Here is a 14,576-nt window from a genome sequence, read left to right as displayed (position 1 = left end):
GCATCCAGAGCCACTCCAGGGCCCAAGATGGGAAGAGTGCTACTCCCCTGGTAAAAGATGCCACAGGCCTGCCATGCTTTTTGGCATTGGTACGTGGTAACCAGCTGGCCCTAGGTTGCTGAGGATACCGCAAAAGGACAACACTGACCTCCCCACAGGGTTGAAGACACTTAGAATAATGTCCCTCTCCTGCCCCTCTCCCTTCCTCTTCCTGGAGGTGGGGGAATGGGCTGAGAGGGACTGTTGACATGGACACAGCCTCCTCTGCTAAGCTACGTCCAAGCTGCCACCAAGCACAGCCTGTAGAAGAACATGCCTGCTGAAAAGGGGCCTGTCCAGGGCTGGGCGATGGGGGCTGGAGTGCCTGAGAGACTGCCCAGTCACTCCACCCCATCTGCTCTTCCATTGTTCCCCCATCCTGAGTTACTGCGTGATCTCCAGGGGAAAGCCCTCAGCACAACCCCCAAGGTAGAGGACAGGGTCTTGCCCAGAAGACCACACATCCCTCCCTCGACCAGACTGAAAGCTCCCATCTAGGTCCCTCCATCACACAGTATCCAGCCACCAGGGTACAGAGGAAGATGTTTTCATGGCTGAGTGATGATGCAGGTGAGGGAGGAGTGGGCAGAGGTGTGGAGTGGAGGGGAAGGGGGCTGCCAAGGCCGGCTCCTGGGGGAGCTAGTGCCTCTCCCCAGGGACCTGGTGCCCATCCTACCTGCATGGGGATGAGGGGTTCCTTGTCGTCGATATCGATGAGCACATCTTCCCCGGGACTGAGCAGGCTCACGTCGTCTGTAGGGGACAGTAGTGTCCAGGCCTGAGAACGAGGTCTCTCCAGGGGCTTGACCCTCTTCAGCCACAAGACTCAGCCAGGAATCTGAGACAGGATCCCCCAGCCTCTCTACACTTCTCCATCTCTATCTTTCTCTTCCTCCCACCCAGTTCTGCCCCTTCCCATTTCCGTGTCTCCCATCCTCCTTCACATTCCTGTCTCCCAGTTCTCTCTTCCTCTCCTCACACTCTTTCCTCCCTCCCCACCTCACTGTCTTCCTGCATCTCTGTCACCTCTCAGTTCCCATTGGTATTAGTCACCTGCTGCTGGTGTGCCTGGCCCAGAGCCAGGCTATACCCTGAGGAAGGCGAGGTTCCCACCCTTCCTGTCTAGCCGAGTAGAAACCACTACGCACTCAAGTCCCTGTGCGAGAAGGGCTTCGGGACACCTCTCGGCTGGGAAGTGCTGCCCACTCTGAGCCCCCTTGCCCTGGTCCTCCCCATCAACAGCCCCTTCCCCTACCTGGGCCACCCTGTGGGGATGGACTCTCCGCTGAGTAGGGGTCACACAGGAAGCTCTCCAGGGAGCGGATGGTACACTGGCCCACCACAGGCCGGCGGCCAAACTGGCGGTTGTCAATGACCTTGATCACGATGGGGGGACAATAGAGCTCCTCCCTAGGCAGCATCTGGGTGGGGGAGGAGGGGAGCTCTGGACACCAGCCTGAACCCATCTCTGGGAAGTCTCAGGTGACAGTGGGAGGGCTCCTCTCACAGGACAAACCCAAGGAGCAGAAAATGACCATAAACCCACGGATAATCCCCAACAGCCAGAAGTCCGAGATGGTGGTTGGCTGCACCCAGGAGCTGGCCAGTGGAGCAGAAGCCACACACTTTGTCCTTCTGCCTCTTAGATCCTGTATGTGGAGGCCGGCTTTCCCCCCACAGCTTTACCTTTCAAATACATCCAGTTCAGCCTGAAGTTAAAACACGTCTATTTTTCCTGAACCCTCCCTGGCTGGGGAGGGCGAGAGGAGAGTTGGCCCATCTCTTGCAGACAGTCCCCCCCAGGTGGATACTCAAGAGTTGGCTTACAGACCGAGACTCTTCTCCCCCCACCACCCCAAAAGCACTTTGAACACAACTTGAAATAATTTATATGCTCTCCTTCAGTGGCGGCTTTGGCTCAGCCGAGACGAGGCTGCTGCTGACAGCCACTGGGCCTGGAATTTCTATAGCACTTTCATCTTGCAAACCATTTTCCTTTCCTCAGACTTGCCTTACTATGGCCACTAGGCACTGGCAGACCAAGGAGCTGGAGAGGGCTGGGGGGCACCAGGGCTGTGGGGGTGGGCTCCTCTGGGGGGCCCAGGCTGAGGAAGGACTGGATTAGGGAGGGTTTGAAGGGGTCACTGAAGGTCAGAGCCCTGGAAGTTTTCTGAAGGAGCTCCAGGGGACTGAAACCTGCCCTAGAAGGGGAAACAGCCATGGAGTGGCTCTCTGGGACTTCTGCTGATCCAGGATCTGGGTAGCAGGGAGCAATCTGGCCCCTTTGTACCACACACAGACCTAAACTCTTCAGTGTGTAGAGTGTGAGGTGGGAGAGATGCTGTGACCTACCTGGGATCCCACAGGGAGTTGGAGCACAACCCCAAGCTGCTCGGGGCCATGAGGAAATTCTAGCCACCAGGACCCTGAAAGGGGATGGCAGGGAAATGACGCTCACCACTTCCATGAAGAGCGTGCAGATGTCAAAGTTGGGGTTCTTCCGGAGGTTCCTGATGACGCAGGACTGCACCATCTGGCCCCCACACTCCACTACGAGACTAGGGGAGGAGACGCTGGCCAGCTGGTAACTCTTCATGTTCCGCAGGCCCCATGCCAGGATCTGGGGACACAGAATGAGAAGAGCAGCTTGGAAGGCCCCAGGCCCCCCAGGAAGAGAAAGGGCCAGGCTGCTCACAGCCCCAGCACCTGCCCCGGCTGAACTTACCTCAATGGCAGTGCGCTGGAGAGCCGGCTTGATGTTCTGGGGAACCATGTAGACGTTGGCCTCCCGCTGGGGTGGCGGGTAGGGCAGGTCTGTGTCCTCTGACTGCAGGGGATAGCAGGTGGAATGGAAACAAGGCAGGAGCAAGACCAAAGCAAAGAGATGGGAAAGAAGGACAGATGGGACAGAAAGAAATGACATGCGTGGAGAGACACAGAAACAGGCAAAGACACAAACGTGGACAAAGAGGCAGGCAGAAATGAGAGATGGGAAAGAAGGACAGATGGGACAGAAAGAAATGACATGTGTGGAGAGACACAGAAACAGGCAAAGACACAAACGTGGACAAAGAGGCAGGCAGAAATGAGAGAGTTAAGTCAGATTTTGCCAGACACCATCTTCCCCAGGATCACAATTTAAGCACCTTCACCCAGGATTGCCCTCTCCATGCTGAAATGACGACTTGAGCCCCTCTCAGTCCCAGAGAGGATCACATGCCCTCCCTCTAACCTGGTTCTCCTGCTCCCTAGCTCAGACCCTTTCGGTTTACCATTGCCCTGGTATTCCATCCCCACCCCCCACACCCACACCCAGACACCTTCCAGCCCTAAACCCCTACCTCTTACACCCGTCCCCAGTGAGGGCAGAACATTTGCACTGTGAACTGCAAAGAGTAGATCAATTGACAAATGGGAGAATGGGATGTAAATGTCTGTCATCCCCAGAGCACCAAAGGGCACTACTGGGGAGGCTCCCTCGCCACCACAGCCCAGAGATGAATGCAGCATGTGTGAACTCTGGCCTACTAAGAATTTGCCAAAAAGACTTGGGCTAGAATCCTCAATGACGACAAAGAACTACACGGGAAGCAGAGTGGGGCAGGGAGGCAGGGACTACCATAGATTAGTTAACTACAAAGAATAGTGGTTAGGAACACAGGCTCTGGGTGTGAATCCTGGATCTACCACTTACCAAGTTAAATAAGTTATTTTTCCTCTTTATGGCTCAATTTTTTCACTTATAAAATGGTTAGTAAAAGTTATCAACCTCTAAAGGTTAGTGTGAGGCTTGAAAAAGTTAATACCTATTCAATATCTAAAAGAGTGCCAGGTTCATGCAAACTTGATAGGACTACTAGCCCAAGTAGTGCCTTTGTGACAATTAGAGAAAGCGGTCCCTTTCTTAGGACTCTTTACTTCCATGTGAAAAAATCATCATATTTTATAAGTGTATTAGAACAAGAAACTTCACTGCCACCTACTGGAAAGTTGTTATAATAAACATAAATATATGATGTCTGTGCTAGAAATTGCACTCCCTTAGACACAGTGCCCTTGTGTGGTGCCCAACCTACACGTCCATACACGGAGGCTCTGACACTCAGAAAATGTCAACTATAATTAAAAGGGCTGAGCTAGACACTTTAATCTCATTGAAGAAACAATGGAATCATTGGATTCATTCTCCAAGTGACTTGCTTTGGGTTCCTTCTGAAAGGATGGTGGGTACAGCCATCCACAGACGATCTGATGCAGATAGCAGGAGCTGTTGGAGCAGAGAAAAATACCAGCTTCCTCCCACCTCCATGAATCACTTCGCAACCAGTCCAAGCCAGCACTACTGCCCAGTGACACCCTGATTACACCATGCTTCCCTGACATGTAGCGGTGAGAAGCTCAGTTCTAGAATCAGACAGATCTCCGCTCTAGTTCCAGCTCTGCCGCTTCCTAGCTATTTGACCTTGGGAAAATTACTCAACCTCATGCTTCCCTGACATGTAGCGGTGAGAAGCTCAGTTCTAGAATCAGACAGATCTTCGCTCTAGTTCCAGCTCTGCCGCTTCCTAGCTATTTGACCTTGGGAAAATTACTCAACCTCAGTGACTCAGTATCCTCATATGAAGATCTGGGATAACAATACCCTTCAGAAGTTGCTCTGAGAATTAAATGAGGAAAGAAATGTGAGGAGTATCTGGCACACAGGAGGTGCTTAATAAACGGTTTCGACTATGTTTATTACGATAATTGTTGGTGACATTGTTTTTACCACTGATGTTGGTGTTGATCTTCCCAGAGCAACTTGAGGAGAGCGGACCCACCAGAAGCATCTTTCAGAACAACTTTGGCTTTATCACTATCCCTAAGTCACCAAGGTACAAGGTGAAGGAACTCGTCAGTTTCCTCCAGACCCATGGGAAAGCAGGTGTGATGTACAGGGCTGCCACGGTGAACAGCTCCAGGGGCACTGTGCACATCACAGTCTGCATGAAAGGTGCCCCTGGAGGATGGCAGCAGGGCCTGCATCGCCACTGCAGTGGCCTGGCTGCCAGAGGGACCCCCAGTTTAATGTTTACCCTTGGCACTCCAAGGCCACCAGCTGTAGGTGGCTGTGCAGCAGGGGTGGCCTATTAAAGGAAGGTTGTGCTTGAAGGGCCGCTTGTTGCTTACTCATGGCCTCTTGTGGCTGATGGCCAACCAAATGTGAGCCTGGGGCCAAAAGCCCAAGACAAAAAAGGGCAAAAAAGAAGGGACCAGGGACAAAAAAGCCCCATGCTCCCCTGAGTGGGAGAAAGACCAGCCTCTCTCACATGGCTGTTCTCTTAAAATCACCAAGGAACACTCCTGAATACATTCTCCCCAGAACGTTTCCTCTCTAGGTCCCCAGACTGTGGGCAGCATCCTTTTTATCCCTCATTTCCACGTTCCATCTTTCCTTCCAGGCCCCCTGGAGCTCCTTGGTGATGTTCCTCTCTGTACACTGAGGACCAGGCGCCCCACCTTCAGGAACCTGCCTACCGCGCAGGCTGGGGGAACAAGGACCTCGAGAAGGTCAAGCTCTAGTACCGTCTGCAGAAGGCCCTGGAGGAGGAAGGCAGGAGCACACAGCTGTGGAGCGCCAGGCCCGCGGAGGCAGGAGGAAGAGACAAGCAGAGACATGGTTAGAGGGGGGTCCCAGGCCAGCTTCCTCAGCGCGAGGCCACCATCCTCATCCCGAGGCCATCTCTGTCCACCTCGCTGTCCCCAGGGGCCCCAGGACATTCTCGCTCCCTGCCATCTGCTGCCAACTCCCCAGGTCCCCTGCCTCTGTGGCTGCCCCGAGCCCGGCCTCTTTCCCCTGAGACCACCCTGGCTGTCTCAGCACCCATGAGCTGTTGCTGTGCGTCCACTCCTAATGCTCCCCAAATCCCTCACCCTGTCTCCTCCAGTCCTCCCCAATTTCACACCATCACTGGATCCCCTCTGTCCCCACTTAAAGACACCCACGTCTCTCAAAGCCACCCACGTCCTCCTCTCTGGCCCCTCCAGCAGCTGCCCTCTCCTCTCTCTTCCCGTCTCCATCCACTGCCCCTCCTCCCTCATTTCCTTGCCACCCAGTGCCAGTGCACCCTGCTGCTGCCTCCTGCACCCCTCCCCAGAAACTTCTCCCTCCAAAGTCAACTATCAGCTGCTTGTAGCTCAACCCAAAGGACACTGTGAGCCCCTCTCTCCGTCCCCCTCAGCAGCGTCCAGCCAGCTGACCGTCCTCTGGACAACCAAGCCAAAGCCCCCTGCCACCCTTGGCTCCTCCTCCCCTTCATCACAATGCCTGACTGATCACCAACCATCAGAGAATCTGTCTCCTAAATACCTCTCACGCCCATCCACCCGTCTCCTTTCCTCAGTTCAAGCCAGCACCCTCTCTCACCTGGATCCACCAACATCCCCCTAAGTGGTCTCCTTGTATCTGCTTTTGCACACACCCTACTCTGCAGCTGGGGTGAGCTTTCTAATAATGTCAGTCTCTGCTGAAAGCCCCTCAAATTCTCCCCACCCACTTAGGATGAAGTGCAATCTCTGATGTGGCCTCCAAGACCCCTCATATTCTAGCTCTTGCTGACTTCTCTGGGCTCGTCTCTCATTACATAAATATTTCCCTCTAGGACCTCAAGTAGCGATGAGCCACCTCCCTGGACGTGCTCAACACCTGCCCTTCTGAACACTAGCAGGTCGCAGAAGGCACTGTGCTCTCTATGGCTTTGAGGCTTGGAGCTCGCTGGTCCCTCTGTCTGGAACGCGCTTCTTCCCCACTTCATTCGGTTCCTCCCACTCAGACTAAAGACGTCCATTTAAATCTTCCCTGATGCCCTGAGCTTGAGTTTAAGTAGCCCCATGGCTCCCATAGCAACTTGTACTTACTTCCACTGAAAGGCACATCAGTCACTCTGTGCCATCTCTGTGTGTTCACTTTTCTGTGTCCCTAATTAAACCAACAATTCTATATATGGGACCATAGCCAAAGCCCCCAACCAATAAATGATTATGAATAGATAATTGAAGGAAGGAAGGAGGGAGGGCATGGGTGGATGGAGAGATGACCCTGTCCCGCCCTCCAGCGCTCCTGCCTGCTCCGGCCGGAACCTTGGACGCTCACCAGCCCCCCCGCCCCATGCCTGCTCATTGCTCCCTCAGTTTGGATGGCTTCCTTTGCTGCCTTCCTGAATCTAATACATCTTACAGGGCCTCGTTCAAGTTCTCCATCCTCCAGAAAATTTCCCCAAACACTCCAGAAATTTCTTATGACCTACTCTCTGACTTCTCTTAACCCTGTGTAACTTCTCGTAACCCCGGGCCCCCTGTTCCCAAGGTCCTGACTGGCCTCAGATCATCTCACATGCAGGAATCTTGAGGCCTCGGCCAGACAGCCAGCTCCCGAGCCCATTTCTCAACTTCTTCCTGGTCCAGCCCAGCTGAGGGGTGTGACACCCTCTCTCCAGGAGGTTCTCAATGGGGATGCCGTGACCCTCCTCAGCACTGGGGGAACATATCGGCATTGCCAGGCAGGAGGCTAAGCAGACTAAAAGGACATCTTGATTCACTGTCCTATGGGTGACATAGACTCTAAAGACACAGACTTCATGGGCAGCCATATAATATAAGCCTAACTAGAGGAAGCCACATTTGACCAGCCCCTTCCCTGCTTACCCTCTCCACCCCGAATGCAGGGAAGATCTGGGGTGGCTACACTGATGGAGCTACAGGTGTGCAGGGTGCTTACCCATCCAGCTCACACCAAGAGGACCCCAAAGACAAGCAAGGCTCTCTACCCCATCAGAGCAGAAGCCACCCTTCAGCCCCCTTCAGTCTATCTGTTCTGCTGGCCAGTCCAGCACACAGAGCCAAGGCCCTGAGCCATGAAGGGGCTCCCCCCAAGTCCTAGGGGCCACCACACTAGACAGGTTCACTTCCAGGGCAGGGGAAGTGTTAGCAAGCCTCTCCAGCCACCTAGGTCAGCCTTGTCACCAGTAGCCCACAGACTCCCACCTCACCCAGTAGGGGACCGTCAGGGGACCTTCTGGCCATTCACATCCTGGTTCCTCGGGGAGCTCCAGGCAGGGGGCAGCCAGGCGGGCTGGGAGGGCTTCACTGTCTGCCTGCCCCACCCAGCTCGTTAGGAACAACATGTTGCTCTAATTACACTTCCCAGGAAAAACAGTGTTTTAAATTAAGGCCTTGGGGGAGGAATAGGGGGATGGGGGACCACTGGGTTTATTTTCCTGATTGCGAAACACCAAATTTTTCCTTCTAATGGATTCGAGGGTGCAGCAGAATACCTTGGATACATCTCAGAGCGAAAGCCATATACCACATCACCTGGATTTGGAAGGGCAGACGGAGTGACATCTGGTCGATCCCCTGAGCCAGCAGTGAAAACAGGGCATCCCCTGCCCAGGAGCAGGAGAAAAGCAACAGAAGCGAACCACGCCCCCCCGAAATGGTCAGGGCAGCAAACCCCTATGGGGTCTTCCACACATGTTCCACATCCTAGGGGCCCCTGGGTATTAAGGAGCCCGCCGAGGTCTCCTCTTCTGCCGCGTGTGTGTGCATGTGTGCATTCTCGTGAGCGTACACACACCCGCACACACTCACACATGAACACACATACTCCCCAGTTCTCAGGAAATCTAAAATTGCAGTTTCTTTGAACTCATTCCCCTTGGCAGCGCGGACCGCCTTTGTTCTCCAGACAAAAAGGAAAAGAAACGAGACAGAGGGCTCAGAAGAGGCGGGGAAAAGGAGGGAGACGGGGCCAAGGAGCAAACAGGAAGAGTGAAATACGAAGGGAGAGCAGGGAGAAGCTCGGAAGAGAGGGAAAGACAAAGACAAAAAGATGGCCCAAGAGCGGGAAGGAAGCCCTTCTGTCCACCCGCCCTCCTGCAAGGGCCCAGGTCTCCCCGACATCACCAAAGCCTCAGACACACAATGCAACAGTCCCACTTCCCCACCAAGTGCTCCAAAGAGGGACTTTCCAGATGGCATAGAGCTGGGTGAGGGAAAAGCTTGTTGCCTGCGGAACTGGCCCCAGGCTGTGACCAGACCCCACCAGCCCAAGGCACTGCAGCCAAGGCCCTCTCTCTCTCCCTTTCTGCCAATGCCTGTTGTCAACAGTCAGCTCAGTGTGATCTTCTCGAGGAAGCCATCCCCACTGTCCTGTTCAGGGAGCCATCAGCATGGGCAGGAAGCATTTCATCTCCAGCCCAAGGCACTGCAGCCAAGGCCCTCTCTCTCTCCCTTTCTGCCAATGCCTGTTGTCAACAGTCAGCTCAGTGTGATCTTCTCCAGGAAGCCATCCCCACTGTCCTGTTCAGGGAGCCATCAGCATGGGCAGGAAGCATTTCATCTCATTCACAGGCACTTTGGCTGACACAGGGCACATGGGAATCTCTGCGCCTGGCTGTGCCAGCCAAAAAACCACTTCCCACAGGAGACACCGACCTTAAACCATACTTCACAGTCACCTGTCCCATCTGTTCCTCCTGGCCCCTCTCCAGTCAGCCCAGGCCCCCATTATCCCAACAGTCTCAAAAGCCTCCTAGCTGGTCTCTCCCCAGTTCCTCGGTCCCCAGCCCATACCCCCTGCAGCCAGACAGCTTGATACACCCATCCTTCCCCTCTTTGCTCCCAGACTTTCAAGGGCGCCAGCAGCCAGTGGCCCAGGATCTGAGCTCCCAGCATGTCTTCTCATGGCCCTCCAGGAAGGCTGGAGTGCTCTCCACCAGGATCAGGCCGGGAGCCTGGAAGGGGCTGAATGGGGATCCAAGGCAGGAGCTTGGCCACCGCAAAGAAAACAGAAAAATCCTGCTGAGGCATCAGGCTTCCTGCAAGACCAGTGGCAGCAGCAGGACTAACCTGCCTCCACCCAGCCCCCGGGGATTCCTAAAACCAAATAGGACCTAGGATCTTGGCACAAGTCTTAGCCTTCAAGTGAGGGGGAAGTGGTCTGAGCTATGGGCACCAGGGACAAGCGAGGCTCCCTGGGGATAAGGGGGTCACAAGGTCATCTTCCAGGGTTGTTCTCTGGACCAGCTGATACTCCATTCACTGTAATGGGCCTCGGACCCTTGAAACTGCTGGCTCAGCTCAGCCCTGAGCCCAGTAGACCCCCAGGACTTGTTGTCCCCTGGCCCTGCTGACCCACACCTGGCCTCAGCTTGTGGCCTGGCTGGCCCTGTAGCAGGACACTTGGCTCTCTTCAGGTCTGGCCCAAAAGCTGCAGTTTTGATTTGCTTTTTGACGAAGAGACCACAGCCAGATCCTTGCTCTCAGAATCTGAGTATTCACTGTTACATATTACAAATCCAGTTATTAAGAATTTTAACTTTTTTTTAATAACTCATCCCTGGGCTGGGTCTTCTTCAGAGCAGGCTGTGGGATTTGGCCACAGAGTGCTCTCAATCAAGAGAGAGGGCTCCGTGCTGCTTCCCTGGACAGGGCTCTGCCTCCCTTTCCAAATCGGCAGTCTTTCGCAACTGCAGCCAGAAGCAGGAGGCTGCCTGTCAGGCGCAATTAAGGCCGGCTCACTTGGCGGACCCCACCTCGGTCTGGGAGCAAAAGGAAGTGAGGTAAGGGGTGTGGGGCCTGTGGATCCCACATCCTGACCCTGCACTTCAAGTTCCAAATTGCACTGAAAATGTCAAGTGGTGTCCGCTCCCAGCCTGGGGATTCCCTGATGGCAGGAAGTGGCTGCCCTTTCCCCAGTTCCATCTGACCAGGGCTCGCCTTCCTGTTTCTCTACCCAGGCCTTTGCCCCTGGTTTACTCATATCGATCTGCTCACAGAAGCACAGGAGGCCATAAGGGAACATGCTCCTCACTCCCCAAGGCAAAGGACATGGCTTTGCTTCATCTAGACAAAAACTCCAAACTTCTTCCAGTCCCTAGGAAGTCCCAACCCACCCCATCCCCTAAACCAGCCAAGCCCCAAACTGGTCCCTGGCCCCTTAAGCCAAAAGCATGTTTCCCACCTCCCTCCTAAGTGGTGCAACAATATCTGGCTAATGCTGCCTCCACCAGGAAGCCTTCCTTGACTACCCTGGCCCCCTCCAAACATTTTATTCTTGTAAACGTGCTACCTGGTACTCAACCAAATAAGACTCAATATTGTTGTCCATGCAGTCTGGGTGGGTCTGGCCTCCTAACAGGGCAGCAAGCCTTCTGAAGCTAGAATCACCCCAAGGCACACCCCAGGCAGCCCAGGATCCACACACAGGATGGGGAATAAGTTCCAGGTAGTTCTCCACATGGCAGGTGCCTACTGGGCTTACGTTTGGAGGCTGGCCTTCACCTCCCTCTGTCTCTGGCCAGGCAGCCCAGGATCCACACACAGGATGGGGAATAAGTTCCAGGTAGTTCTCCACGTGGCAGGTGCCTACTGGGCTTACGTTTGGAGGCTGGCCTTCACCTCCCTCTGTCTCTGGCCACCCTCCCCCCGCCCTGGGCCATAGCCTCAAGGGTCCAGCTCACCTCATCGAGGATCCTTGATGTATCCTGCACCTGGAACACAATCATGAGTGTGATGGTTCCACATCCAGGAGAAGGAAACAGTGGGGGTGAGTGGTGAAAGTTCACCATTAGTGACAAGGAACACTAGGCCAGTCCAGAGATCAGCACACCAAGTGCCACCACTAAGAGGAGCCAACAGAAACCTCATCAAGGGTAAGGATGGTGTGCTCCCTAGCCGCGCCCTCCACGTGGTCCCTGAGAAAGTAGGTGTGATGCATATGGATGCAGGGAGACTGGTGGGAAAGGCTAACGCACAAGCCAGAACTGAGAGCTGGAGGTTGCACAGGACAGGGACAGAAACCAGGAGGAGGGGAGAGGCAGACAGTGGAGTGGGATGGGGGGTGGCACAGGAGGGCTCGTACAGTAAGAACTGTGTAAACATGGTAAAAACTGTGTAAACATGTGTGGGCTGCTTTGTGAGGGGCGAATGAGGCATCCACACAGAGCCCCAACGGACCAGTTCTCAGAGCTGCAGCTGAGCCTGGTCTGGAGGAGGGTAATGAGTCAAATTAGCCCAGGTACCAGCTGAAGGTCTATGTTTTCTACCAAGACCCCGAGGAGAAGGAAGGAGAGCAGCGACAAGCGAATGAAGCCCCACCCCCGGCGGAGAAAGAAAACAGGGTCATGGTGGGAACAAGTAGTGGGAAATGCAGTCTGAAGCAGAGCTTCTGAAACTCGAGCAGCATCAGAAGCACTGGCAGGCTAGCTGATACACAGGCTGCTGGGCTGCACCCTCAGAGTCTGCTTCAGTGGGTTTGAAGTGGGAGCCAAGAACCAGCATTTCCAACAACATCCCAGGTGGTGCTGACGCTGCTGGTGGGACCACCCTCTCAGGGCCATGGGGCTGAGTCAATGGTTCCCAGCCCCCGTGCACATCAACATCTCTGGGCAGTGTCGTGAGACACCCAGGCCTGGGCTGCACCCCCAGAGAGTGTGTTTCATTTGGTCTGGGGTAGGGCCTGGGCACTGGTGATTTTTAAAGCTGCCCAGGGGGTTCTAATGTGAGCCTGGCTGAGGGCCACTGGGCTAGACGACCATGAGGTCCCTTCCATCTGGGAGTCTGTGATTCTCAGACTTCTCAGGGAAGAAGGGCAGGCAAGATCTGAGCTGGGAAGGGAGTTTCTGAGTAAAATGAGGACCCCAGCCCCTCCCACCCTACCCCTGCAGCTCCACCCAGGCCCTCCCCTGCCTGAAGGAGCTTTCCTGGGGGCTCAGGGCAGGATGGTGGTGGGATATGCCTGACTGCCCTTCCTAGCCCCGAGGGGGCTGCAAACACAGGGAGGCTGGCAATCAATTAGAAGAAGAAAAGGTGAGGAGGGCAAGACTTACCTCAAAACCAGGAATATGGTGGATGGCCGGCTAGGGTAGAGAGAGAGCTTAGGTCATGTGCTTGTCAGCCAAGCATCATCACCCTCATTTCTACCCTGGCCGGAAATGACACTCATGGAACATGTCAATGACCAGACAGTCCAGGGCTTTGCAGACACTATTCCTTAGGGGGGTGGGAGGTGCAGGAGGAGCTAGGTTGACAGCATGCTGGGTCCCTCCAGACACTTCCTCCAGTGCAGCCCTACTTCTATCCAGTCTGCATATGGGGGTCCGGGCTCCCACTGTGTGCTGACCCCTGGTGGGGGAAGAAGGGTGTATCGGCAGCCCCTCCTCCCACCAGGGCCTCTCCCTGCCTGTGTCCTCCACCCCACCCCGCCTCTGGGGCCTCTGGATCTGGACATGGACAGCCTCACCTTCTCTCTCTGGATGAGCTCAAAAGAGGCCAGCAGCTCACCCGCCGGCTGGCTGCCCCTCGTCAGTGGGAACCAGGCCAGCCGGGGCATCCGTTCCAGACTCGGTTGACAGATGCAGCGGCCCATAAACTCGTCTGCACCCTAGACCAGGCATGGAGAAAGAAGAGTCAGCGTCCCCCCAGCCCAGGGCTCTGAGTGGCCCCAGAGGGATCACCAGGCCTACAATGGCCTCCTGAACTAGAAAGGGCCTCGGCAGTCAGAGCAGCCACCTCATGCAGAATGGTGAACCTGCCCTCTTAGAGGGAATCAGGGACAAGGCAAATGTGAGTGGCTCTGGCCACTGTTGTTATGTTTGAATTCCCATCATGGTTGGGAAGTCTCTCTGTATGTCCAACTAGTGTTCGCCCTGCTTTAATTTAATCCAGCTCTGAGCCCGTTAGAAACCAGAAAGACAGCTTCCCCACATATCTCTAATGCCCTCAGCAGTACGGGTGTTTGAGATTTCCAAGGACTTTTGTATCTCCTATTCATTTCACCCTTAAATTTCTCCACTTGCCAAATGCGGAGATTGGTCATACTCATCAAATTAAATGAGCCTTGCCAAATGAAGTTTGTCTTATAATTCCTTTGTTTAGGCACCGTCCTTGGCTCCCTGCTGCCCAGAGGATGGGGTACAAGCTCTTCTCAGGCACGGCAGGCCCTCTCACTGTAGCCTGCTCCCTTCTCCTTCCCAGCCTCGCTCTCTCCCCCACACCCTCTACTCAAGCCCCCTGGCCTCAGCAGGCCTCTCACTCCCTTGCCTGTACATGGGCCACTTCCCCAAGGGCACTGCCCTCTCTCCCCTTCTCAGCCGCTGCGCAAAGAGAGTCCATCACTCACAGCCCCTGCCCGAGCCCAGCCCTCTGATGTGGGCCTCTGTGATCTTGCTGGCCTGTGGACTCCAGCCTTGTGGTTAGTATCTCCAAGGGCAAGGGTCGTGGGCAGAACCTGGGTCTCAGCCAGATGGCGCTGTGGCCTTCATAAGCCCTCGTGCCTTGCCCAAGGCTCTCATCTGGAGAGACCCTGAGTGGGAACTGGGAGGGATCACTGCCTGCAGTCATGCCACTCCTGAAGACAGCCCCAAGAGCCATCCTGGAATGGCCACCAGCTCCTGCATAAATGCCCACACCAGCAGGTGACAGTCCAGCACCAATCACTCAGGGTGGACAGCAGCCATAGCACTGGGAGGGGTCCTGAAGGCTCTTCTAGGATAGGT

General features: G+C 54.9%; 1 protein-coding gene across 1 annotated transcript in view; it reads right to left on the bottom strand.

The window, feature by feature from the left end:
• The window catches only part of LOC103603480 (dysferlin), a gene marked incomplete at its 5' end in the record, with an annotated part of 83,351 nt that extends 69,889 nt beyond the window's left edge, over nucleotides 1–13,462 (bottom strand). Inside the window, 7 exons of the mRNA XM_008588007.1 lie at nucleotides 716–792; nucleotides 1,295–1,460; nucleotides 2,498–2,659; nucleotides 2,765–2,866; nucleotides 11,541–11,570; nucleotides 12,909–12,938; nucleotides 13,322–13,462. Coding sequence (XP_008586229.1) covers nucleotides 716–792; nucleotides 1,295–1,460; nucleotides 2,498–2,659; nucleotides 2,765–2,866; nucleotides 11,541–11,570; nucleotides 12,909–12,938; nucleotides 13,322–13,462 — 708 coding nt within the window. The remainder of the gene's footprint in view (nucleotides 1–715; nucleotides 793–1,294; nucleotides 1,461–2,497; nucleotides 2,660–2,764; nucleotides 2,867–11,540; nucleotides 11,571–12,908; nucleotides 12,939–13,321) is intronic.
• Between the last annotated feature and the right edge of the window lie 1,114 nt (nucleotides 13,463–14,576).

The sequence above is a fragment of the Galeopterus variegatus genome, unplaced genomic scaffold (assembly GCF_000696425.1).
Source record: "Galeopterus variegatus unplaced genomic scaffold, G_variegatus-3.0.2 Scaffold4623, whole genome shotgun sequence".
In the NCBI taxonomy this organism is placed as follows: domain Eukaryota; kingdom Metazoa; phylum Chordata; class Mammalia; order Dermoptera; family Cynocephalidae; genus Galeopterus; species Galeopterus variegatus.
This window is presented reverse-complemented; position numbering and strand designations above follow the sequence as displayed.